General features: G+C 44.2%; 1 protein-coding gene and 1 long non-coding RNA gene across 10 annotated transcripts in view; one reads left to right on the top strand and one right to left on the bottom strand.

Annotated features, from left to right (window-relative positions):
- Window positions 1-26,339, bottom strand: part of PAPPA2 (pappalysin 2) — a 527,743-nt gene that overhangs the window by 27,409 nt on the left and 473,995 nt on the right. For all 9 annotated transcript variants that reach the window (XM_045048405.1, XM_045048402.1, XM_045048410.1 and 6 more), the window contains 2 exons: window positions 25,843-25,952; window positions 12,084-12,155 (listed from right to left, as the gene is read on the bottom strand). In XM_045048405.1, coding sequence (XP_044904340.1) covers window positions 12,084-12,155; window positions 25,843-25,952 — 182 coding nt within the window. The remainder of the gene's footprint in view (window positions 1-12,083; window positions 12,156-25,842; window positions 25,953-26,339) is intronic.
- LOC123382692 lies at window positions 18,579-19,544 on the top strand. The gene is made up of 3 exons (XR_006591405.1): window positions 18,579-18,719; window positions 19,321-19,365; window positions 19,475-19,544. It is a non-coding gene; the product is annotated as an uncharacterized LOC123382692 (long non-coding RNA).

Below are 26,339 nucleotides of genomic sequence, written 5' to 3'. Positions count from 1 at the left end.
CAGGTCACAATCTCGCGGTCCGTGAGTTTGAGCCCCATGTTGGGCTCTGTGCTGACAGCTCAGAGCCTGGAGCCTGTTTCCGATTCTGTGTTTCCCTCTCTCTCTGCCCCTCCCCCGTTCATGCTCTGTCTCTCTCTGCCCCAAAAAAATAAAAAAATGTTGAAAAAAAATTAAAAAAAAATATTACACAAAAATAAAACAAGGGTGGAGCTGAGATTCAAACCCATTAGTCTGGGGTTGAGATGTGTAGCTTTTCTTCTACACGCGGTGCTGGCTGCAATTTGCAAATAATCAACTTGGGAGTGTCACCTCTTTGTCATTACTCACCGCCGGGTTAGTCAGAACCACAGACCCACAAACACACACACCCACACACACAACATGCGTATAGGTACACATCTGTACTTTAGAGACTAAAAAGTAAGGTAAGATGTTTAATAGCATAACTTGCTGCCACTCAGTCATTACAATAAAGCATATAATCAAATAATTCCACCTGAAAGAAATGGGGATTTTAGTAGAATGAACTAGAAATGACTCAAACTATATGCACTTTCTGAAAGAGACTGCTTCCATGACTATTTAATAAAGATGTTGTGCCAGTGATCATGGTGGTAGATAGTATATTAACCAATGCTCTATAGATTCATGAACAGTCTCAGTGCATGTATTTGAGTCGTGCTTAACTGTGTTAAAACACATTTTAGAAGCACACGTAGAAGTGGTAGGGGAACAATGTCTCTGTGCAAAGTGAAAAGGGGTAGAGTTTTTTATGTATAGAACCTGATTATATCTGCTTGCTGCTAATTCCAACCTCAGTTATAATCATCGGGAAGAATCTGGAAGGTCAGGCGGGTTAAAGAAAAGAAGGTAGCATTTCTGTGATGCCAGTGTTGCAGGCGGGTAGTATTTACGTTGCTTTCAAGCCCAGGCTAGAGATGATAAAGAAAAAGAACAGAAAAAAAGGGGAAAAGCACAGAGAAATCAGAAAAAGGGTGCGGTGGGAGGAGACAAAGGGACAACCCGGATGTCGTAAAGAGAATTAGCAGAGGGAGAAAGCCGGCCACCCAGGAAGCCTAGAAGACAAAGAAAGCCAAATGCAGTCCCTTAGAAAGCCCACCAGGATGCACGGCGTGGCTCCAGGGGAGTTTAAGAGAGGCATAAATTCTCCTGAATGTTGTTAATCTAGATGAGGTTTTACAATTTGCATGGGTCGTGCTCTCCGTGTTTCACTCTTTTAAAAAGTGAGGGGAGGGAAAACACAATGGTTTTAGCTTTCAAAATGAAAACCTAGTCCTGATTAACATTTGGAGTCTGATTTTCAGAGATTCCAGCTGGAGGATCTGAAGTAGAGCCCTGAACCGAATAGAACTCTGGACAAGCCCAAAGACATGCCCGGATTTTTCAGCCTCGTGCAGAGATTGCACAAAACTGGCAGCGACGTTCACAAACAAATCTCGAGGGGATCGGAATTTGGCAGTCGCTGTGCCTGGAAGGCAGCTCCAACTTAAGCTAATTTTCCATTTTTCTCTGGATTTTAACACGGCTAACACATATTTAGATTTAGATTTGTAAGAACCTACACTATCCCTACCAGAAGCGGAGTGGCTGTCCCTGCTATTGGCATCTGGGCTGTTATTATTCCTGCCATAATTAACATTTTTATGGTCCCTTTTCACCCATAGATCCTAAAGGACTTGGCAAGAATGCAAAAGACAAGCAAGCCCATATGATGTGTCCTCTGAGAACCAGCAGGGAAGGAATGATTATTATATCTGATCTGTAAACAGCTAAAACGTGGCAAGGAGAAGTTTAATTGCTGGCTATTATTTAAATGACAAAATATAAATGGAAAGGGAATGAGAAGTTAAACTACGGCACAACCACACAGGGCGCAAGTGATAAAGTTGGAATAGAACATTTGGATTTCTGCATACAGATATCCTAAAAAGGATTCATTTTTCTCTTTCTACTAAGGAATTTATAAAGACATACTCAAGTGAGAATTTGGGGATTTTGGGGGGGGGGGGGGTTTCTGGAGTTTTTTGAAGAACCAGTACCCATCCCACCTGGTCACACTTCGAAGTTCAAGCCATGGGCATTTATTAAAAGTAATTTGTGACTATCTGGTGATGGCATGGCGTTTCTAAAGAGCATAGTCTTAGAGATGAATCTTAAGGCTAGAAATGAGAAAAGAATGGCTGGACAGGTTTCACCATGAGGCTGAGGGGAAGAAAGGAGAGAGGTTTCTTTTAAAAAAAATTTTTTTTTAACGTTTATTTATTTTTGAGACAGAGAGAGACAGAGCATGAACAGGGGAGGTGCAGAGAGAGAGGGAGACAAAGAATCTAAAACAGGCTCCAGGCTCTGAGCTGTCAGCACAGAGCCCGACGCGGGGCTCGAACTCACGAATAGAGAGATTGTGACCTAGGCCGAAGTCAGACACTTAACTGACCAAGCCACCCAGGCGCCCCAGGAGAGAGGTTTCAAATCAGACAGGCATTGGTATATTCTTCAAGCCCCCACAACGGTCACTACTGAGCTATTCCAGCTCTGCAGGCAGGTCTCAAACCCGGGAGTGCACTGGAACCACCCGGAGGGCCTGCACAACTGCTTGCCCACCACCTCCCCAGGGCATCTGCACCCAGAGTGGGAGCTGAGAATCCTCCTGACAGGTGTCCAGGCACACCTCAGGCGGGGCCCTGGTGTATTCTGGATCTCTACAGGTGCCGGGCCAGCCCACGCTGCCCCACTTGAGTCTCAGAGAGCTCTATGGGTGAAATACAAAACTGTCTGAGTCACTTCGGTCTTCAAATATTTCACTTGGGAGAAAATGTTCCTTCCTGCTTTCTTGCAGGAGGGCCAGCCACTTTAGCTGCCACAGGGAATGTGGGATTTCTGCACCGGAGCCTCCCAGACACTCACACATTTCATTTCACCTTTAAGAATAAAGATCCCTCAAATTTATGATTGTGGTGATAGGTTTTGCCACCCTGCTGTGGAGCTTCACCTGGTCGGATATGAAGAACTATCACTATTCACACACACACACACACACACACACTGCCAGCCTCTCCCATCCCTGACCTCAGATCATCTCAATTGGAGTTGTACACAGTCTCAGCCCCAGAATAAAGCATATCCCTTAGAACAGGATTTTTTAGTCGGACTCGAGCGCCTCTCTCTTGGCTCAAACTCTGGGCAAGAAAAAACGGTACAATAAAACCTTGATTTTCATGCCACCATTTCCACCTCATGAATTACACACTGGCCCCTGCATCCCATAGACTTGACAGCAGTAAAGCCAGGCAGTGCCCATGAGCGATCAAGAAGCACAAGCTAACAGGGCTAGCATCTGGAATAGAAATAACAAATAGTGAAAGGGAGGCGGGGGGAGTGGTCCAAGACAACACAGAAGAAAGAATCCAAGGAATGGTGGAGCAGATGGAAGGAATTAGTGATGGAAGCATTGTCGGCATCAACTACTAAATGTGTAAAAAAAATACAACTGCCCACCTACATTTAAATAAATGCAGCCACTCTGCGGAAGCTAAATTCGTCCCCAACTCCTCCTCACCGGGTCTTTCCACCTCCCAAGTCCCTCCTATACAAATTCCAATCAAGGGTGTACTCCTACAGTTACGATACACAAAAATATCTCTACTAGTTGCTTTAAGAAAACTCCAATATATTTACATTTAAATCCATGGCATGCTAGATCTGCAGGGAAAGAGAATACCAAACCATGTTCTGTGTTCGAGGCAGCAGAAAACTTAACCGTGTCAGAGAGAGGACAATACACATCCCCTTTCAACGCTCCCAAGGCTAATATGCCTTTTAAACACAGGTCTTTATAACCCTGTATAAAGTCTAACACTTCCAGGATATTTCACGCAGCCTTAAATAGTTCATTCGGTTCTCAAACCCATTATTTTCTGTGCCGTTGTTACTGGGAGGGGGTGACTGTGAACTCTTCTGTAGAGAAAATATTTACTACACGAGTCTTTATCTTTTTCTTCTTTGGCTTAAAAATCCCAGTTTCTTTGGATTTTTTTTCCCCAAAGGAGTTATTATCAAGCTTTTGATATTATTTTTGTTACCTTCAACCTGTTCAGGATTTTCTAACGGCTATGCTACAGAAGCTAGACTGAGAGAGAACATAGGATCAGAGCAGTGGTGAGAAGAATAAAAAAGACAATGAGACCCTCAGGTTTTCCGTTAGTCCCCTTTCCACTCACTGTCATAGAGCTTGTTGTTTTAAGGTGCTGTGTACCCCTGACGAGACAGAATTTAAAATTTTTCTTCACTCTAATTTTAAGACAACCTCCAGTGTTCTCTCGCTTCTAAGGATTTTAGTTTTATTACTATTGGCCAGATGCTTGTACCTCTATCCTGGACCTTTCTGAACTGCATGCTATTTCAGGTGACTTCATTTTTTCAAGAACTATCAGAAGACACACCCTTTGTCCCAAGATACAAGGTACTGCTGGATACTATTATCTATGAGTGTATTAATTTATTCCTGCCCAGTGTTTCTCAAAGCGCAGTTAAGCATTGCCTGTATTAGAAGCACCTGGGGCATTTGTTTAAAAAAAGCAAATTCTTGGAGCGCCTGGGTGGCTCAGTCAGTTGAGCGTCTAACTTCAGCTCAAGTCCTGATCTCACGGTTCGTGAGTTAGAGCCCACACTGGGCTCTGTGCTGACAGCTCAGAGCCTGGAGCCTGCTTCCGATTCTGTGTCTCCCTCTCTCTCTGACTCTCCCTCATTCATGGTCTGTCTCTGTCTCTACAATAAAACGTTAACAAAAAATATTAAAAAAATTTAAAAAAGCAAATTCTCTGGGCCATCTGGGTGGCTCAGTTGGTTAAGTGTCCGACTTCGTCTCGGGTCATGATCTCGCGGTTCGTGAGTTTGAGCCCCGCATCGGGCTCCGTGCTGACAGCTCAGAGCCTGGAGCTACTTCAGGTTCTGTGTCTCCCTCTCTCTCTGCCTCTCCCCTGCTTGTGCTCTGTCTCTCTTTCTCTCAAAAATAAATAAACATTAAAAAAATTTTTGAAAAAAAGCAAATTCTTGGACTTCACACCAGACTTGATATGTAAGAATGAGGAGGTAGGGGCAGAACCTAAGAATCTGCATTTTAAAAGTAAGAACCCCAGGTAATTATTAAGCACATTTTTAATCAAAACGACCCACCGAGTCCTTTGCCCATGTCAAATCAGTAAAGGTGGGGGTGCAGCCAAAAGAAGCCTTGAGTGCTCCACTGAATGCGCCACCCCATTCGGCACAATCCACAGTAACGATCCGTGTCATGGTCAAACTCCCTAGCTGCCGTCTTAAATGGGGGGGAGGGGGTACCTCATTTGACCTAGTATGACACATCTGCTAGGTTTAAGAAGTGATTTCTCCTTGGGGCCCCTGGGTGGCTCAGTCGGTTGAGTGTCCAACTCGGTTTCAGCTCAGGTCATGATCCCAGGGTCGTGGGATCGATCCCCGCATCAGACTTTGCACTGATCATGAAGCCTGCTTAAGACTCTCTCTCTCTCTCTCTCTCTCTCTCTCTCTCTCCCCCCTGCCCCTATCTTCTCACTCTCTCTCTCAAATAAATAAAATGAAAAAAAATTTTTTTAAATAAAAAAGAAGTGATTTCTCCTTTATCTCTCTGACAAATCATTCTGTCACAAAACAAGACAGTTGGAAGGGAGGGCATGTTCCTTTCAGTATAGGACATGGACTTGGAACTTAGAACTGTTACTAGTAGAAAATCACACGTGCAGGCACATAGCCATTATTGTTCAACCCCCTTTGCCTTTAAAACGGTATATATTGGGGTGCCTGGGTGGCTCAGTCGGTTGAGTGAAACAGTATATACCACACAGCTTCGCTTCCGGTTTTCTAAGGGCTCCTCATTCCTTCAAGAACATCAGAATGGCTTAGATAGGGCATCAGAGAATCTTCATCAGCAATCCTTAACCAAATCTCCCTCCAGATCTGCCTGGCCCCTTCCCCCCTCAGGGTATATGCACAGCCGTGGGTCCTGCCCGTCACTGGCATATGAAAAAGAACAGTGGCAAAAACCATAACTTTCCTTCTGAAACAGAAGCCACTCAGTATTACAGATAGATGAAATCCCATTAACGTTTATCACACACTCAATTGCTGTTTAATGAACATTCATACAATAGGCGTTTGCACACCCTTTATCATGTTCCGACTCTCCTATCTACCCTAGCTTAGTCTGAGTTTTCTCTTGCCAGCTGGGACCAGGATGAAAGTAGTAAAACCAAAAGCAGGACCGGCCTGGAACTGACGCCAAGGAAGGACAGTGCCAACAGATTCCCAAAGTGCAACCCATCCACCGGGTAAGACATCAAGGCCAACCGAAGAGGCCACAAGCCGGAAGAGAGGCTCTTTAAGAGAAGGACCCGTGGGCACGATTAAGATCAAACATCTAACCAAAATCTTAATCTTTTGATTCAGATCCAAAATTCCCAGAAACAGGGTGTGGGGGGGGGAAGGTTGCAGTTATTTCTGAATTAGCATGACCCACACTCTACTGAAGTGTGACCTCTCGGAAGGCCCCAAGCTACATCCCCGTGGGTTGCGCCTCCATAGTTTTCTGACCAACAAGTTTGAAAGATAAATTACATCCATGTAACTGGAAGCTGAGGGAACTTAGATTCAGAGAAGGTAGCTCACTTGCCCAAGGAGTCGTGCAATAAAGGATGGAAACGAGGTTCAAGCCTGCCTCTAAGCCCCAGATGGCCTTTCTTCTGCTAGTCCACGTGGCCCTCACCGGATCTGTCGCAAGCCCTTTGGATTCTGTGCACGGCAGGGTTTTTGTTCTTCACTTCTCCTATTTCTTCCCTGCCTTTACTTCCACTGCGCTGCTTCTCAGAAGCCTGATCCAATCTGTTTCACTTTAAGACTCTGAAAGTCAAAGTTCGACCTTCAAATCTCTGTCCTTGCCTTTAGGGGCACAGAAGCAGGTATCACTGAAGAATTAGGTTATATGTTTCAGAGGGATACAAAAGGAAATAAAGCACACATCTGACCACTTGGGAGCTTGTAGTCTGTTGGAAGGATGGATCTATCCAATAATCTTGAAACGATGTGGTAAGTGAAGTGATAGGCATTTGCAAGTGTATGTATAAGAGTTGTTAGCAGAAATGGCAGCTAATGCCCAGAGAGACTCCCTTGAAATTCCCAAGGAATTCCTTAGGAATCTTAAAAGGCTTCCTAAGTTTACTGGAAGCCTGAGGAACATCAATTAACCATGGCTACCTATAGTAAATAATAAACACTCATAACGAAAGAAACCGGGTGTAAGCTGACTGTTGCATCAGTCTTTTTTTTTTTCATTTTTTTAATGTTTATTTATTTTTGAGAGAGACAGAGACAGAATGCGAGTGGGTTAGGGACAGAGAGAGAGGGAGACACACAATCCGAAGCAGGCTCCAGGCTCCGAGCTGTCAGCACAGAGCCCGACGGGGGGCTCGAACTCACAAGCTGTGAGACCATGACCTGAGCCGAAGTCGGACGCTCAACCGACTGAGCCATGCAGCTGCCCCACGTCAGTCTTAATATATATATAATTATATCAATAAGACCCCGTCCCCACATAGTTAGCAAGTGTAGAGTCGGCATTTGATCCTAATTATTCTAACACAATTCTGCCTCTGTCCTTCACAGTTCCCGCGTTTGGAACAGGAAGGGCACAACTCTACACAAAACAGCAAAGGGATGAAGAGAGAATATCAGAAACCGTAATCCCAAATGGGGGCTGCTGACAATAAACTTGCAGGAAATACACGCTTGTGGAAAAAGCAGCCCCAAAACATAGGTCAATGGGCACTCAATTTTAATCATCCAGCAGGAAAGAAATTAATCTCTTCTACCCAAAAAGGGGCTGCGAGTGTGGTCTTTATTCCCAGCCGCATTCCCTGGAACACAAGGTGTTCTTAGTCTAAGTGGAACCTAGGGCTGTGGACTTTGGCAGAATTAATAAATAGGACTTTATGAAAGAGCAAAGAAGGAAGAAAAGGAAGGAACGGGGGGGGGGGAGGGAGAGAGGATAACACATGTGATCTGACAGTATCCTAGTGTTCGTGGATGGAATTATCACCCACAAAATGAAGACGCCCCCTTCCCTCTTTCTCTTGCCATGCCAGGAAAAGAGTACACTTTATTGGACGAGTGTTTGGCAGAGTAAGTGTTTGTTTTCTGCACAGTTGTCCTAGACGATTTGTATACTTGTCTGTAATTTTAATGAGCACCGGTCTGGGAGTAGGAAGAACAGTTAGGAGCCCAATGCAGTAGCCCAGGTAGGGCATGCTGAGGCCCTAGCGAGGGGGGCTGAGGGGCTCGACAGCAGGGTGTGGAGAGCTGCTCACGTGATGATCGGCTCACCACTGACCTGGTGACTGACTGGACACGGCAGCCGTCTCCAAGCGGTCTGTGACTTACGGATCTCAGGGGCTTCCCACGGGAATGGCCGGTCTCACTTCCTTCCTGTTGTTCTGTCCCTTTTCCGATCAGACTTTGCACCTACACCTCTAGAGACCACATCAGCACTTCAGTCTTGTGCTTTCTGCTCTACTCATTCAGGGAGTGCTCACAAAGTGGCTAATGGTTCCCAACAAATGCCACTACTTTATAACCACTGACTATGAACCAGACAGGGCAGATGCTTAAGCGCTTCATGTACATTATCACATTAATTCCTTGCCACCGCTCCTTAAAATAGCTTTGTTGTCCCCACTTGCCAACACCGATTAAGACTCGAAGGCTCACACCGCTCAGCCGGCCCAGGATTTGAACCTACACTGTCCAAAATCTCTCCACCCACAAAGCTACCATTCCTTGCTCATGCGTAGCTTACAAAAGAACTAGAAAACACCAGGAGGCTCAGGTTGAGTTTCGAGAAACAACCAGAAAACCCTAATTTATTGTACGAACAGGTCTGGGCTGCAGATACGTAGTGTGCACGTTTTCCGGCTCAGACAATGGGAACACAGGTGACGATGAGAAGGCGGCGTTATTTACACAGGAGCCGGCAGAGAAAACCTCAGAGCTGTCTCTTAAAGAATGCAAGAGGCATAGAATGATGGAGGGCGGAAAGCCCAAGCTCGTGGCAAAGGGGACAGGGCACCAAGGAGCAGAAATGACACGAAGCGGGACATGGTTGGTAGGCTAGCAAGCTGATGGTCTCACTGTCCTGGGCTCACTGAGCGGAATGAAGTGTGAGGTCCTCAGCTTTGCCCAGGCAGGATGTCTGAAGGGGACATCTCACAGTTATACTCGGTATCGTAGAGGGGGAAAAAAAAAAAAAAAAAAAAAAAGGGAAACTCCTTCTAGATACCGGGGAACCAATGTCTAATTTGAGCTCAGATTTCTGTGCAGCACTTTTTAAAAACTTCTCATCCACCGAGCCCTCTTTGGTTTATCTTGCCTCTGCGTCTGTTTTCCCTCCGTCTGTCTTTGACGCTCTTCAGTTGCCCCTAATATATTTAGCTGACTTCTTCCAGGAAAGAATTAGGTTTCTGCCAAGTGACCAGTTCCAGCCTCTCTCACCCTTTCTCTCCCAGTCTCACCCCCTCTCTGCATCTCTTACTTACTTCTTCAGAGCTTCTTCCCCTTCTCCTCCCCTGTCTGACTCGATTCCTTTCCTTTCCGGTGGGCACTGATACTCCTTTTTTCTTTGCTTCTTCCTTCCACCCTTACGTGGTTTTTTTTTTCTTTCTTTGTTTCCTCCTCCTAGCCTCTGCTGGGACACCAGAAGCAAAATCTTATCCTTTCAAACCTTTTCCTAACCAGAGAGCCCCAGGAAATACTGTAGTATACTCAGAATGGAATTAATGTTGGCTAGAATTACTCCCGGACAAAGAGAGCTTCAAATTGGGGCTCCACAGGCTGGGAACCTTCTTGACTCCTCCCATGGTGGCCACTGCAGTGGCTCTCAGACTTTGGAACTCTTCAGAAGCACCTGGAGGCCTGTTAAAAACACAGATTTCTGGGCCCCACTCCCAGAGTCTCCAATTCAGTAGGTGTGGGACGGGGCCTGAGAATGTGTATTTCTAACAGGTTCCCAGGAGATGCCAATTGTGCTGGTCCAGGGGCCACATTTTGAGAACCACTTGAGGCTCAGCTGTGCGTGGTAGTGGGTGGGCAGGGGAATCGGAGGAGAGAGTGGAGTTTTGTTCCTTGTCACATCAACAAAGGGACTGACAGGAGCCTAGGAAGCTCAGGATAAGGGATCGGGAGGATGCGTTGGGGGTGCAGGGAGGAGGGGAAGACACACGAGGAAAGCTCTGTGTTGTAACCTTCCGGGAAACACGGAAGCCAGCTCCCAGCCCTGTCACCCACCCTCCCTCCTGCCATCACACATGGAAGCAGCAGAAGGGAATTCTCAGGATCCCTTTGATCTCTTCCCAGTTCTGAGTCCTCTGTCTGTTTATCTCCCTCCTCCCTTGGCCTCCTCTTCCCCCTTTCTACCCCCTGCCCAGTGGATGAGTCACTGCCCCTCCTCCCCACCCCACTGCCATCTGTTTTTCTAATGATGGCAGAAGATGAGCTGTTTTGTTGGCCCGCGCCGTAACAAAGCACACTCTCCACTAGCATTTTTCCTGATGGACTCTCAGAATGCTATTTTATTGGTATCATTTCCCCACCCAGTTTTCCCTTTGTCTCAAACCCCACCCTTTCCCCCTCTTTGGCCTCATGTAGATCCCAGTTTCCCAGAATTGGATAAAGAGAAACAGAGATACAGAGGAATCGAGGGATAGATAAGCATGTGGGTTGGATGCATGTGTAGGGGGGAGGGTGTTAGAAATCAGGGGCAGTTCAATGGCTCTCGCTAGCACACAAGGAGCAACCAGAATTACCCAAGTATCACTGCTAAGTGGTTTAATTACTCGCAGTGAGAAACTTGAATGGCAAAACCTACTGTGACTGAGTGGCCATTCCTGGGGTGAGAGGGTTTAAATGGTGTGTGTGTGTGTGTGTGTGTGTGTGTGTGTGTGAGAGAGAGAGAGAGAGAGACGGGGGGGGGGTAGGGAGAGAAGAGAGGTGTCCCCTCTTCCCCATGCCAGGATACCTGGGTCATTCTCTGTCTGTCAGGCTCTGCCTCAGTCTTGACTCTTCTTTGCAATAACTCACGTTAATCTAGCTAAGGGAACCTGTGTGAAGAAGTACATAGGATTCCCTGAGGAAGTAAAGGTCTGGTTTGAATTAACCAACAGGGGGTTACAGGTCTATCTCAGACATTGCAAACAGATGTCTGCACGCTCCAAGCAGTTGACATAAACCAGGGATGCCCACTAGGTAAGGAGCCACAGGGAGAGGGGAGCATCTTGCTCACCGAGAGAGCAGCTGCCTTTTGGGCTGTAGCTGTTACTCAGGTCTAGCTAACTGTTGCCACGGTGCCAGATAGTCTTGTTTTCCAAGAGACATATCAGCAGTGTTTGATATTGATTTTTATCTGGAGTATGTATGTACGTGGGTGTATGATGTTATATATACATACACCAATGTTATGCGAAACCCCAGTTTTTAAATATTGGCAACCAGAACAGAATTGTTTGCAGAGACGGTGCTGGCCAAATAAACCTGTCTGTAGGCCACCATCGGTCTGCAAAGCTCTGATCTAACTAAGCTCGAGTAAGGTCCAGTTACAGAATCTCAAAACCGTATAACATTCTGATTTGCTTTTTAACTTATTTTTTATTAGGTCATTTAAAATGAGACTCTGGAGATTTTGCAGAAAAGAAAGAAGAAAGAAAGAAAGAAAGAAAGAAAGAAAGAAAGAAAGAAAGAAAGAAAGAAAGAAAGAAAGAAAGAAAGAGAAAAGGAAGAAAGAAAGAAAAAAGGGAGAAAGAAAGAAAGAAAGAAAGAAAGAAAGAAAGAAAGAAAGAAAGAAAGAAAAAGAAAGAAATCCTAATATCTGTAATTTGAAAATTAGAGAGCTAAATTTAAGAGATTAAACCAAGGGCATAGTAGCAAGACCTAGCATTAGAAAGACTCAGGTCCCCATGAGTGAAGCAGACCAGACCACTCTGGTGTGGGTCTGGGAGGGGCAGGAGGCTTACCTCACACGACTGGATGCAGTGGATGAGGAAGGGGGGTGGGTGCCATTGACGCTGTCCAGTGCACACAATGCTCTGAAGGGGAAGGTGGAGAGAACAGAAAACAAAAACAAGGACCCCTGGTCAGTAAGAGAAGGGGAAAATCCTGAGCTCACCCCACCAGCCCAACCCCGTTCCCTGAGGAGGGAGACCCCAGCTGTACCCCACACAGGGGTCCGAGGCCAGCCGGACTTGCCCGTGGAAGTGCTAAACTTGCCAGATGGTGCCGAGGTGGAACTCTCATACTCTTCATCCTCCTTCACCCTCCCCAACATATCAAAATTTCCAGAGAGGTGCAGGTGTAATTTTAGAAAGCATCCTCAGTGTTGTAATGAGTGTAATTTGGTTCCAGGCATAGTATTTTTTTTCTGTTTGTCTTGAAATTTTAAATAACACTACAAGAAATTGTGAGATGGCTGGGTTGACAAGGAAGCACCATGGATTTTTAAAGGCTGAGCAGTATAGCTTCACAAGAAGAGTCATAAACTAAACACGGATCTCAAGACTCCTAGGCAAGAAGACGTGAGTGCCAAGCAGGGGCTGGAGGGTGAGTGGAACAAATCTGTAGCTCCTGTTAGCACCATTTATCCCCTCCTCCTGGGAAATAAAAGGTCTCTGCTGGGCAGACAGGGTTAATGGGACACCACTGTGGCTCAAAATGGCGCCCGCATCAAGCTGATGACAGCAAAAAACACATTCATTCATATTAAACACCGGTGACTGTCCCTGTCCCAACAGCCATTTCCAGATGTGCGCTGAAACAAATACTCATCTACTCTTTGTTGAACGATAATTACAACCCTTTTTCATTGAGCTTTTCCCTTTTAATTTTTGGATTTTAAAATTTCAAAAGAAACATTTCAGGAAAAGAAAAAGTCCCATAGGAGGCTTCAGGGAGAAAAGGAGATTGATTCTCTCTGTAGCCCATCAACCCAAACCATTTGTAGACTTTCATACTCACGTTCTAATTCAGTGTGATAGGAATACAGTGCAATCAGAAGAAAAAGAATACATTGTGAGATATGAGCTTTCTGCAAGATAGCACCTCTAGTAATTAGAAACTATATGTTCTAGAATGTTAAGACTATGTGGTAATCAAATTGGAGACATTTGCATATATTAACATGTAGGCATATGAATATATACCTTGTAGTTACGAGAATAGGGAACTGCGAGATTTTTCTAGAGTTGTACTAGTATAAACTAAAATTTCTCTTTCACAGCCTCCCTAAAGGGGAGGTTATACCATAAATCCTAACGAATTCTGATATTCTAAATTCTACACTGTAATTATAGAAAGTGGCTTGGTTTAAGTTTTCATTACACTGGGAAAAAAAGGATTATAGAGGATTATACAAATACATAATGGGGGGGTCAGCCTACTAAAAAATGATGTATTCTGCACTAACAGCCACTTAAGCAGCATTTGCATATAAACAGTGGCTATGCTACCTAGAAAGGATTCTTGTTTATGTTTTAAACCCAGTATCAGTGGAACTCTTTTAGCTAGCAAGGGATTCAATTTCTAGTATTTGAAATATCAATGTTTTACGCTTCTGTTGTTGTTACCAGATAATGCTAATAGCATCAAACAGGAAGTTGTACCCTTGAGATGTCAATACGTATTTTCCTTTTCATAGCACCACATTCCCTAAGGATCCCAATTCCCCATTCTTAACAGTCAGACATTGAAATGTATACATGCTTCACTCACTAGGAACCAGAGTTGCTGCCCTCAAAGAGGTCAAAGTCTGTGGGGAAGGTAGCTGGAAAAATTGTCAGTGCTTCCCCATAAGAGGACACGTAGCCTCGGCAGCCTCACATGATGTCTATGGCCAGAACTCGCCAGAACACCCTGAACTGACTGTGCCAGCTTCTCTTATGCCCACTACACCTTCTACCCCAATCACGTCTTCTATAAATGCAGGAGTTTGGGGGTGCCTGGGTAGTTAAGTGTCCGACTCTTATTTCTACTCAGGTCATGATTTCATGGTTTGTGAGTTCAAGTTCCGCATCAGGCTCTGTGCTGACAGCATGGAGCCTGCTTGGGATTCTCTCTCTCTCTCTCTCTCTCTCTCTCTCTCTCTCTGCCCACCCCCTCCTCTATCTCTCTCTCTCAAAATAAATAAATAAACTTAAGTTATAAATAAATAGATAAATAAACAAGCAAATAAATAAATGCAGGAGTGTTGGTTTGTTAATAACACTTTAGAAATTCTAAGGATATATTGCAAAGGGACTTAAAAGAAAGGAAAAGAGTCTGTCTTTACTTTTGATGCGTTTTCTTCGATGCTCTTTTGTCCTATTATCTCTGACTGATGTTTTCTATCTTTGTATTCTTATGTAATTTTATTATCGTGTAATATAGATTCACAGAATAAAATATAAAATGTATGAAAGGTGCACAGTCTCCCTCCTACTCCTGATCCCCAATCACCCAAGTTCCTCAGTTTGATTTTCTGTGTTTTGTATCATTACAGAGGCGTTCTACGCATATGCAAACATATATGTATGAAATTATCTCCTCACACAAATTCTAAGATGCTGTCATTTTATTTTGTACTTTGGTCTGTTGTTTGCTTGCTTGCCTTTATTCCACTTTACAGTGTTTCTCGGGGTTCTGGAATGTTGCATTCCATTGATTACATAGTATTTCATTGCATGTATAAGATCTCATATACTTAACCAGGCCCATACTGATGGATATTTACGTGATTTACAGTCTTTTGCTCTAACAAACAATGCTATGTATAAATCATTTCACACACATGCAACTATTATCTGTAGAATAAATACATGATAGTAGAACTGAGAATACCCATCTCAATAATTCTTTAATCTCGCTCTCCCTCTTGCTCTCCCTCTCTCTCTCTCTTGAGATGAATTCAAACTGGCTTCTTCCTTAATCTCCATAAAATTGCAAAAGCTTCTGGTACCTGGGTCTAAGACCATTCTAGATTGCAAAATTCTTGAGAATAGGGACCATCTCCCACTCTTACATCTTACCTCAGTGACTTAGAGATGATGTTTTACAAGCATCTGTCAACCACTAAATAGTTAGAGCTCCAGAATTCTCCTCTATTTTCTGGCCTATGAACGTTGTTCATCCCGTAAGAAAAGATACGCACGTGCCATTAACTGAACTACTACTTATTGATCAAAACGGGAGGAGAATTTCAAATACGCTTCAGGCCTTAAAGTTTATGGGCAAGTTTGTGGTGGTGAGGTGTGAGAGAGGAACGAAACAGTAAGAAGATAAGGAGAAGGGCTAACTCCTGGTGGGATGAGTTAACTTAATTCAACAAGGGAGCTTTTAGACTGAAGTGTCTCTGATGCCATGGTGGTCTATGTAAGCGACCCAGGATCTAAGCCTATACATGCTTCAAGATTATGAAACTAAAAACTACAGACAACCAATCACAAAGAGCCAACGAGGCTTTAAGCTACAGCCAATCAATGATTTCCTTACTTTCCTTCCTTTTTTCTCTACCATAGTGTCTCCTGAGCTCCTCTTGGTGAGGCACTCCTAACCATTTCTAGTTTCACACTGACTAATTCAAACAGATTTTTGCTCAAATAAACTCAAGATTTTTCATATGCCTCAAGTTATCTTTTAACAGCTCCCTATGATTTTCTTTTTTTCTGGAATATTTTTGACAAATGGTGATAGTATATATTACATTTGAAAAACTATAGAAATTGGGGCCTCTGGGTGGTTCAGTCAGTTGAATGTCTAACTCTTGGTTTCGGCTCAGGTCATGATCACATGGGCTGTGGGATCAAGCCCCATGTCGGGCTCTGTGCTGGCCGTGCAGAGCCTGCTTGGGATTCTCTCTCTCACTCTCTCTCTGCCTCTCCCCTGGTTGTGCTCTCTCTGTTTCTACATAAATAAATAAATAGACTTTAAAAAAAGAAAAGCTAGGGGCGCCTGGGTGGCTCAGTCGGTTGAGCGTCCAACTTCGGCTCAGGTCATGATCTTGCGGTCCATGAGTTCGAGCCCCGCATTGGGCTCTGTGCTGACTGCTCAGAGCCTGGAGCCTATTTCAGATTCTGTGTCTCCCTCTCTCTCTGACCCTCCCCCGTTCATGCTCTGTCTCTCTCTGTCTCAAAAATAAATAAATGTTAAAAAATATTAAAAAAAAAAGAAAAGCTATAGAAAGTAATTGAAAGAATGTCCTTATATCCTCTGTTCAGCCTTATCAAATCTTAATTTGCTGTATCTGCTTCCAGAACCTAAGTCGCTAGAGATTCAATTAATGTCCTCTACATGTAGCCCTCCAACCTCATTCTCCTTCCTTCCTCCTTATTGGTAACAACTATTCTGAATTTTTTTTCAGTTATTTATTTATTTTGAGAGAGACAGAGAGCGAGCAGGGGAGAGACAGAGAGAAATAAAGAGACAGAGAGAAAGAGAATCCCAAGCAGGGTCTGTACTATCAGAGGGGAACCCGAGGCGGGGCTGAAACTCACAAACCGTGAGATCATGACCTGAGCCAAAACTAAGTCAGACGCTTACCCGACTGAGCCACCCAGGTGCTTCATAACTATTCTGAACTTTTAAGTTATTATTTCTTTACAATTCTATATGATTATTATTGCTATTACACTATTAGCAAGCCACTTTTCAGGTGAATTGATTGTGAACAAAGATTTGTTTTGAACTTTCCAAAAGGAAAGCAGTCACGAGGAAAACCAGTGTAAAGATTTTCTCTCAGGCCGTTTCAAAAATTTTTTAAAGTAAAAAGGAAGATGGGAAGAACAAAGGGAAAGTAGAAGGGGGGAGACACAGAGAGAGAGGGACAGAGAGATGAGAGAGAGAGAGAGAGAGAGAGAAGGGAGGAAGGAAGAGGAAGGAAAGGAAGACCAGTTAAGGGTTATTAGGATGGTCATAAGGCAATTGAAGGCTATTGCCTGGTTAAACGTCTTCACTAAAGGTCACAAGACTGATAGTTAGCCAACATTAAGGTCTAACACAGAATTGCTCAATTGTTTTTTTTTTTTTTTTATCAGGAATAGTTACTTGACAGAATGGGCTAATCGCACCACCCCAACAAAGTTCTGCGGCTGCCCAGGTCTGTGACCATTTCCTTATGACTACAGATGTATGCAACCCTAAGTGAAGCACAGCACTGTTTTTGCCTTGTTTATCTGGACAGTAGCACGTTACCCTGCAGTTTGCTTTTCAAGTTCTTCCGCCCTGCCCCCCTCCCAAGACTATCTTGGACTCGAGGCCTCGAGACTCACTCAAACTGAAAGCAGATACTTCCATACTTGAAACTGATGAAAAAGAAGGCTTTTTCATGACTCATATCTGAGGGATTTGCTCTCCCGCTAATGTGTGTATGGCAAGGGTCACTGGAGCTCTTACACAATTGTGCCCATCGAGAGGACACTGTGGGGGATGAGAGCAAGGATCGGGACATGAGACACACAGGAGGGTGAGACGAGCTAGTCGGACACGATGGCTCCTGGAGGGCACCGTCTTCTTTCTCTCTTCCTGCTTCTCTCTCCCTCTTAAAACGTTTTGTTTTTGTTTAAGGAATTATTAATCCTTTGGGGGCCAATTTGGGAAAACAAAGCCAGAAATTACAAGATTTGTTTTGACTCGAGCAATTCTAGTGAAGAGTTGGGGAGCTGAGGGAGGGATTCCCTGCCGTGTTGACAACCTTTGCAAACCTCACATGTGTAGCCACAGGAAAATCTCATTAGTTTGGACCTCACTAATTCCTAATTGTGATATACTAAAGAAAGAAAAGAAAAGCATTGTTCGGTCTGTGACAAAATGAATTTATGAAGCAAACCAACAGAGGAAATGAGATGTTATGATGGATGCTTTTGTACTTCAGAACGGAACACTTTCAAGTATAATTTAGAAAAGCTCATTTACATGCAAACAATTGCCACATTATGTATAAAAAAATCACCTCCCCATGAAATCGGATTCTTGAAGGACCAATGCTTTACAGCGTAAGTCAAAATGTTAATTTTCCTACTTTAAATGGTAAGTCTCAAGATAGAATGAAACACCCTCTCAACACAGCGGTTAAAGACAGTCATAAAAATTCAACCTTACAGAGGCCTCTGGAAAAATCAAAAGGTTTGCCCTGAGAAAGAGCTCTGTGGAGCCAGGAGCCACTCTCTTCATCCAGCAATGGATGAAAAGAGCGATGTGCCGAGCAGATCATTCCTACCCTCGAGAATCTTACCGTTTAGGGGTAGAGCGACAGAAAAAAAGAAAAAGAAAAAGGAAGGAAAAAATGAAGATGAGGAAGAACAGGGATGTGCTCCCAGCAAAAGTCTGAGGGGAGCTCCTCCCACACGCTCAGCTCAGGCTCCCCAGACAGTCGGGTGTCCACGCAGTGCCTGAGACATGCGGGAGGCAGTGGGGCAAAAGCTCTGGTTCCTGGATGTGAGCAGTGGTACCGATTGGGCACGTGGCCGTCGCCTGCATCCCAACTGCCAGATTCCACTGCTCGGTCACCTTGACTGGCAGACCTTTGTTTGACTGCCAAGAAGCCCTTTTGTTGGTGTCCTCTCTTTCTGCCAGGATATTTCTCTGCTGATGTCGCCACCATGGAAAGGTCTAGGTCTCTGTGTGTAGTAAGTGAAGGAGCAAGATACCTTTACAAAAACAAAAGACCCAGAAAGTCCATCTGAGCCCTTCACATCCCTACCTCTTGTTCCCCACAGCCACCATGCTCCTGAAACATTTAGAAGTCACAGTAATTTTCATCCTTACTTTCAGTCTCCCAACAAAAGCTGTTAGAAGTTGCTTCTTTAGTCAATGTTCAAATAGGAAACAATAAATGGCCATTAGTTCTCTTCCCAGCCCCATTTGTAAGAGGGACAGGAAAAAGACAGACAAGGGGCACCTGGGTGGCTTGGTTGGTTAAGCATCCTACTTGGGCCCAGGTCATGATCTCACGGTTCGTGGGTTCGAGCCCTGCATGGGGCTCTGTGCTGACAGCTCAGAGCCTGGAGCCTGCTTCGGATTCTGTGTCTCCCTCTCTCTCTGCCCCTCCCCTGCTCGCTCGCTCGCTCTCTCTCTCTCTCTCTCTCTCTCTCTCTGTCAAAAATAAATAAACATTAAAAAAAACTGTTAAAGACAAATGATCTATACATTTCTGTCTACACACACACATGTACACACACAAATAAGCAAAGTACAGAACTCATAGAATGATACGTTTCTTTTTCATAGAGATAGCTGGTAATATCTGTTCAGAGATGAAGGAAATTTCCAAAGGTAAGATTTGTACTAAATGAAGTGAAATTTCATTTTTACTGAATTCAGAACTATATGCTAAAATCCATGCAAGACATTTCAAAAGTGTTATATTTGACTCTTATAACAGCTCTGCAAGACAGATAATACTATCGTCACCCTCGCTGATGCACAGACAGAAGCGACTGAGGGTAAGTACCTGAACCCAGAAGGATCTCACTCTTCTATATGCCAGTTGCTACGTAGAGTTGTTTTTTATCAAAACCCCAGGATACCTAAGTCCTCAGAAATTCTTCCTTTACCAAAAAGTATATGATTCTAGGAGTCAGGTATCATTTGCAGGAATAAAGACCAGCAGAACTTTCCCAGAGGAAGGCAGATAAACCTTGTGGGTATCTAGAAAGTATACTTGATTGTTCTTTATTTTATTTTATTTTTTTTTAAGATTTTAATTTTTTTTTTCAACGTTTATTTATTTTTGGGACAGAGAGAGACAGAGCATGAACGGGGGAGGGGCAGAGAGAGAGGGAGACACAGAATCGGAAACAGGCTCCAGGCTCTGAGCCATCAGCCCAGAGCCTGACGTGGGGCTCGAACTCCTGGACCGCGAGATCATGACCTGGCTGAAGTCGGACGCTTAACCGACTGCGCCACCCAGGCGCCCCCTTGATTGTTCTTTAAAAACAATCTCTTTCCTAACAAGGAATAATAGTGTTACAGGGAACTGTCTCTCTAAATGATTTTTGTTAGACTTTATGGAGAAGGAAGAGAAGTGCGGGGGTTCTCATAGTTGAGAGGACTGACTTCTTTTCTACTTGCTGATCCAAACACATACTAGGCGGGGAAGAAATGACTACGGCAAACAGGGTGATTCGGGGGAAAATCACATTGGATTTGGAATCAGACGAGTCGATTGCACTCCTTTCTCCATTGCTTGTTAGCTGTGCAAGCTTGGACGGATCATCCAACATCAAATTTATCGGTAAAACAAGGATAATCAAATCCTGCTTTCCTAGTTTATTCGTTTGTGATAAGATTAAAATGAAATTATAAATAGATGAAAACATATATTTTATATATCTACACAACGCTGAAAACAATAAAGTGTTATCCAAACGTAAGATATCATTTTTATTACAAAGAATGAAGTCATTGGAAGCAGACTAGAGAAAATGACACAATTCAATTCATTTGCTCTGTAGTCCTGCCAGATAAAAAGGTATTTGAAGAATGGGAGATAGGGATTTGCACGAAATAAGGAGATCACCACTTACTAAACAAATGAGCCAGGCTCCAAACAGGCGTGCTTGTACTTAAAATATTTATGTTGTCAGTACTTTATTTTGTAACAGCGGTGTCTCTCAAAGCACTCCAGCGGAATTACCTGGTGTGCCCCACGGCGTCACCAGCCTTTCTGAAGGGGGAGCCCAGCTCTGTTCCTCTTACAAACTGCCCACGTGAATTCTTAAGGACACCAATACTCTACATTGAGTACCATATGGACCCTCCCCCAAGATGATTCGATGTAAGTTATAGGGATTTTACTTGATGAAGAGTTTCATTTAATACAACTGCTTTGCTTCTTATTTATGAGGACAAAGTTAGCTTTCCCATCCCTCATGAGCTGCTGGGTGCCACAAAATAGCAGACATCATGAAATCATCTGTGGCTGGTGTATAATCTTCTGAGGACCTGGGAACATAAGAACAATAACTTCGTCCCCATTCCCAGTGCTTCCATGGACCCCTTTCTCTTGTTTTCTGTTACGGTAAAGTTTTGATATCCTAAGGGGCGCCGGGGTGGCTCAGTCGGTTGAATGTCCGACTTCTGTTCAGGTCATGATCTCACGGTTTGTGGTTCGAGCCCTGAGTAGGGCTCTGTGCTGACAGCTCAGAGCCTGGAGCCTGCTTCGGAATCTGTGTCTCCCTCTCTCACTCTGCCTCTCCCCCACTCATGCTCTGTCTCTCTGTCTCAAGAATGAATAAACATTCAAAAAAAAACCCAGCTTTTTTTGGTAAGCAATACTCCTTCATTCCATTATATCCATGAAATTGTTGAGAGATGCCCAAAGGACAGCTTGGTTAGCCATTCTATGATAATTCATGTGAACTACTGGATTAACTCTGGGTTGTCTTTTGGCACAAAGAATATTGATTTGGGGATTCAGGAGAAAATGTTATCAATTATATGTTCCATTTTTTTACTAAATTTTCTGAGAGAAAAAAATTTTTTTTAGTTTTTTTCTTTTTGTGCACGTGCACAGAAGCAGGGGAGAAGCAGAGGAGAGAGAATGAGAGAAAGAGACAGAGAGAGAGAGAGAGAGAGAGAGAGAGAGAGAGAGAGAGAGAGAGAATCTTAAGCAGGCTCCACACATGAGATCAGCCAATCTCATGACTGTGAGATCCTGACCTGAGCCTAAATCAGGAGTCGGACACTTAACCAACTGAGCCACCCAGGAGCCCCATTTGTGTCCAGCTTTTGAAATTCTGACCTTCAGATGTTTTTTTAAGGGACGAATTAGTCTTACAAGGTAAGGATGAAGCTCATTTTGTGAGTTACCTCAATTTTTCCTCCTCATTATTAGAAGAAGCTAATTCACTTTGTTTTCACGCAGAAATAGGACACAAGTCTCAAAAGCACCACTAAAATAATAGTGTCTCTAACAGTACGAAAATTGTGATTGGTATAGTTGTACCCCCAAATCATAAAGAACAGGGCAGTATCATTACAGATGGAAGAGCAGACAGTGGTGAGGAAAAGCGATCTGTCTCCAGTAAGAATGGAAACTGATCAAGAAAGATTGTTCTTCATCAAGCACAAAGCTAAGTTCTACCTGCGTTTCTCATCTGATACTCACACTCACCTTTTGAAATAGGTATTATGTCCATTTTACACACAAGAAACAGAGGTGCAGAACAGTAAAACTGCCTAAAATTATGCAGCTGAGGAAGAACAGAGATCATGAGTAAAAACTCGGCTGTTTTTTTAAATACATTAAAAAAATTTTTTTTTTAAATGTTCATTCCTTTTTGAGAGAGAGAGAGACAGAGTGAGTGGAGGAGGGGCAAAGGGAGAGGGAGACACAGAATCCGAAGCGGGCTCCAGGCTCCGAGCTGTCAGCACAGAGCCCGACGCGGGGCTCGAACCCACAAACTGTGAAATCATGACCTGAGCTGAAAGTGGACACTTAACCGACTGAGCCACCCAGGTGCCCCGTTTTTTAACACATTTGGATTCTAAGGTCTACAACATTTTTGTGATGCTATCATCCTTAAACCATACCTGGATAACCTGTTTCAAAATCTGGATTTACTGACTAGACCATACTCGAGACATATGCAGTGATTTTGATGTTTGGCTTAAGGAGAAAAAAAAATATTCTGCATTTCCTCTCTGGGGTGGACGACTTGAAAATGACAAGGGTGTGATGACATATAGTCACATAGTCACAGAGAGCTGCTGAAATCTGATGAAATTTGGAGTTTGATGAGGAAACAGACACTTACTTCCAAAGTAGAAAATGGCGCTACAAGAATTTCTTTGCTCATTCCACCAATGTTTATAAGACACCTACGAGGTTCCCAGCACTGGAAAAGCTACCAGCAATATAATGTAAACAAAAAGCTACAGAAAAAGGGAAAATAACTAATAACGACTCTTGTGAAGGACAGTTAAGAAAAAGGAGGCTTTCAGAAAACAGAGAATATTATTTTCTAGTTTGGAAACAGGAAAGTCGCTGTATTTGGCGCCCCTGCTGTCTTCATGAAGACAACTGAACTGCTCTTCTTTGAATGTCCCACTTGGAAAGCGGAAGCAGGAGACCCCCACTCACTGGAAGGCCTGCACTCTGGCCTTCCAAGTTCCCACTGGATGCCTTCATGGTGAAGTGGGTGGAGAAGAGTTCCTCAAGCAGGTGATTTCTCAAGAGGAAGAGAAGGGTCTGAAATGTCCTAAGCCTTTCCACCTTTAGAGCTACTAATGAAGAAAGAGAAGGCTTTCCTCACAGGAAGTTGAGTTTAAGGGACTGAAGGAAAAGGTCTGGACCATCTGGAGCTCCATGAAACATGAGGCCAGAGTTCTTCCTCCAGGCACTGCAATTCTAGCTAGGCCTTCACAACAGACTGTGGGGAGTGGCACAGAAAGTTTAGGAAGGCCAGGGATGGGAGAACCAGGCAAGGTGTTTTCTGGCTTTCTCCTTCCCACCCCAGTCCAGTCTTCAAGCTGCCCTCAGGCTCCTGGTGAGCTCCACCCTGCTCAGTGGCCTGCCCTGCAGGATCTTGCCCGGCCGTCTCTCCCCTATCTCAGCCTTCTAGTATCCATCTTCCCTCTCCCTCACTCCCGCGCATACCCTGGTTTCAGCCACAGAGAACTTCTTACATTCCCAAGCCTCTAGAACATTCCTCTCTTGATCATACTTTATGACCCAGAGGAAAAGCCTCCTCATCCTTTGATCCTTCCTGAAGCTCCTAAACAGAAGAATGAGTTGCTTCCTCCAGGGTGTTCCCGCAGTACCTTCTACCACAAACAAACCACCTCCCGTGTTGCATTATTATAAATGTCTGTTTTCATGGCCAGATTTTAAGTCTTGTAAATAGAAGGACTATCATTTTTTCATCTCCATATTCCCTGCACTCAGCCCCATTCCAGGGTCCACAGTAAGTTCCGATCAAGGATTGTCCAATGAATAACTGATTGAATTCGTAGGGGCACGCCATTCCCGTCCCCCTCTCCTGAGTCACACATAGGAGTAATTTTTCCTGATCCTCTTGCTTTGACACAGATCCCTGCTGATAAGATAGCACCACTAGCTGGTGAGGAAAAAAGAAGCAATCTGAGGACGGTTTCCAGATGAAATGCAGTACATCTCTAGAACCCATCTCTTGGTCACTCTAGGAGAGCAGCCTTCCAAGGATTTCATTTGTTAGTCTAATAAGGCAACCAAGCTCCCAGACTCCCTGTCATCCCCACCCTTCCCATTCTAAGGAGAGATACCTAACGTAAGTTAGGCAATACGAAATCAGGATGGAGAAGATCCTGGTACCACAGGATCTTCTCCATCCTGATTTCATATTGCCTTTTCTTCCTCTTTTTCATTTATTCGCCTCTCAGATATTTACTGAGCACTTACTACATATTAGACACTGTTCTAGGATATGGGAATATAGTAGTGAATGGAACAGACAATAATCCCTCCTTGGGCTTTTTATTATAGCAACAGAAAGGGATACTAAATAAGATACATAAGTAAAATATAAAATATGCCTGGTAATGGTAAGTCCTAAGGAGAAAAAATAAAAAAGGGAAAGGGGGACAGAAAGTGTTAGGTGAGTTAAAATTTTAGCTAGAACAGTCAAAGAGGACCTGGAATTTGAGTAAAATTCTAAAGAAAGCCAAGGAGCAAGACGTGAAGATACCTGGGAGAAGAACAGTCTAGGCAGAGGGAACTGCAGAGCAAAGGTCCTGAGGTGGGAGTGTACCTGGCATGTTTAAGAATCAGCCAGGAAGCCACTGTGGCAAGATCAGAGTGAGCCAAGGGAAGCGTGTAGGGGAGAAAGTCAGAAAGGTACAGGTGATCACTGGAGGAGAGGAGGCCATGGAACCGAGAACCCAGGTTTTGGGAGGATCAAGTGTGTGGATACCGAAACCAATGAGTTATGCAGGAATATCAGCTCACATGACTATGACCTAGGAGCTAAAATGTTTAAGAAATGAGAAGAGGAGGTGACTGGAGGGTCAGAGGATGACAGAAGCTGAGGGTGGTGAGTGATGTGCTCCTTTGGCATTAGATTCAAATGTGGGTGACTCCAGGGAGGAGGCAGGGTAATGGCTCGGAAATGGCACTGAGGAGATGGGCGGGGGTGGGGGGGGGGCGGACAGCGGCCCTTCTTCTAGGCCCAGAGGAGAGAAAAGGCAGGGATGGGCATTCTTGGGGTTTCAACTGAGAATGCAAACAAACGGAGAGCCCAGAGAAGAGGCCGCCGATGTACTGGGTCCTACCCACGACTGACTGGACTCCAGATGGCCCTGGGAGAGGATCTCGGGGTTCAGAAAGGATGGGGACAGAGACAGGGAAGGCAGCTCTCTCGGACTCCCTGTGGTCATTCTTTCCCCGTTTCCAGTTTCATCACCATCTCTTCCAAGCCATCCTTCCCTCTCCACCCTTCTTTCATCTTTATTCATTTCTTTGGCTTCCTCAAAGTTCTTCCTGTCCTACTTTTCATTAGCAGTGATTTTCTCTTTCAATTTCCCTTCCTGAATTACCATTCTCTTATGTCTCCAAGTCCTCCTTCTAGATTATCTTTTAAACTGTCCTTTGGATAGGGGCCATCTTTTTTCCCAAGTGTCCTCTTTTCTCCTCCTCTCTAGGAATGAGCCGTGTGGTTGTTTGCTTTAAAGATACTTTGAAAGCCTCGGAAACTACTCCAGGGAATATGCTGTCAGTTGTGGATTTCTTAGCCCTCTTACGTCCTCGGCACATAAAAATGTCCCTTTCCTCACCTGGACTTTGACAGGTTCCATCCAGTGCTCCAGCGTGTCAGCAGTGACGTTCTCAGGCAGAACTACGGGGTCACTAGGGGGAATCACACATGATGGGGAACACACAGCACCTGAAGGAACAGAAATTTACAGCAGAGACTTTAACTTCCTAGATCTCAGTCTTTTTCATCCTGGAATCGACAGCTTTGATTTTTTAAGGGCAATTAATTTCTATGTTATGGGCCACCACATAATCACGCTTATAGGCAGGGCTGACATTCATCTACCATGTACCTGTAGAGACCCTTCTACACTAATTGCGACAGAGGTCACTGCTCCACGTTAACTCCCCTTGACCCGATGCCCACTCCTCTTTCTGGTCCAGAACAGCCCCTCCTCTGCAATCTCTGAACCCCTGCATGATCCAGCAATTAAAAGTTTGACTCTTGGTCCTGCAGACTCCCAAGACCCCACTCTAGGACTCTGGCCAGCCGAAGACTATCCTGATTGGCCGATGC

The sequence above is a fragment of the Felis catus genome, chromosome F1, assembly GCF_018350175.1.
Source record: "Felis catus isolate Fca126 chromosome F1, F.catus_Fca126_mat1.0, whole genome shotgun sequence".
NCBI lineage: Eukaryota > Metazoa > Chordata > Mammalia > Carnivora > Felidae > Felis > Felis catus.
This window is presented reverse-complemented; position numbering and strand designations above follow the sequence as displayed.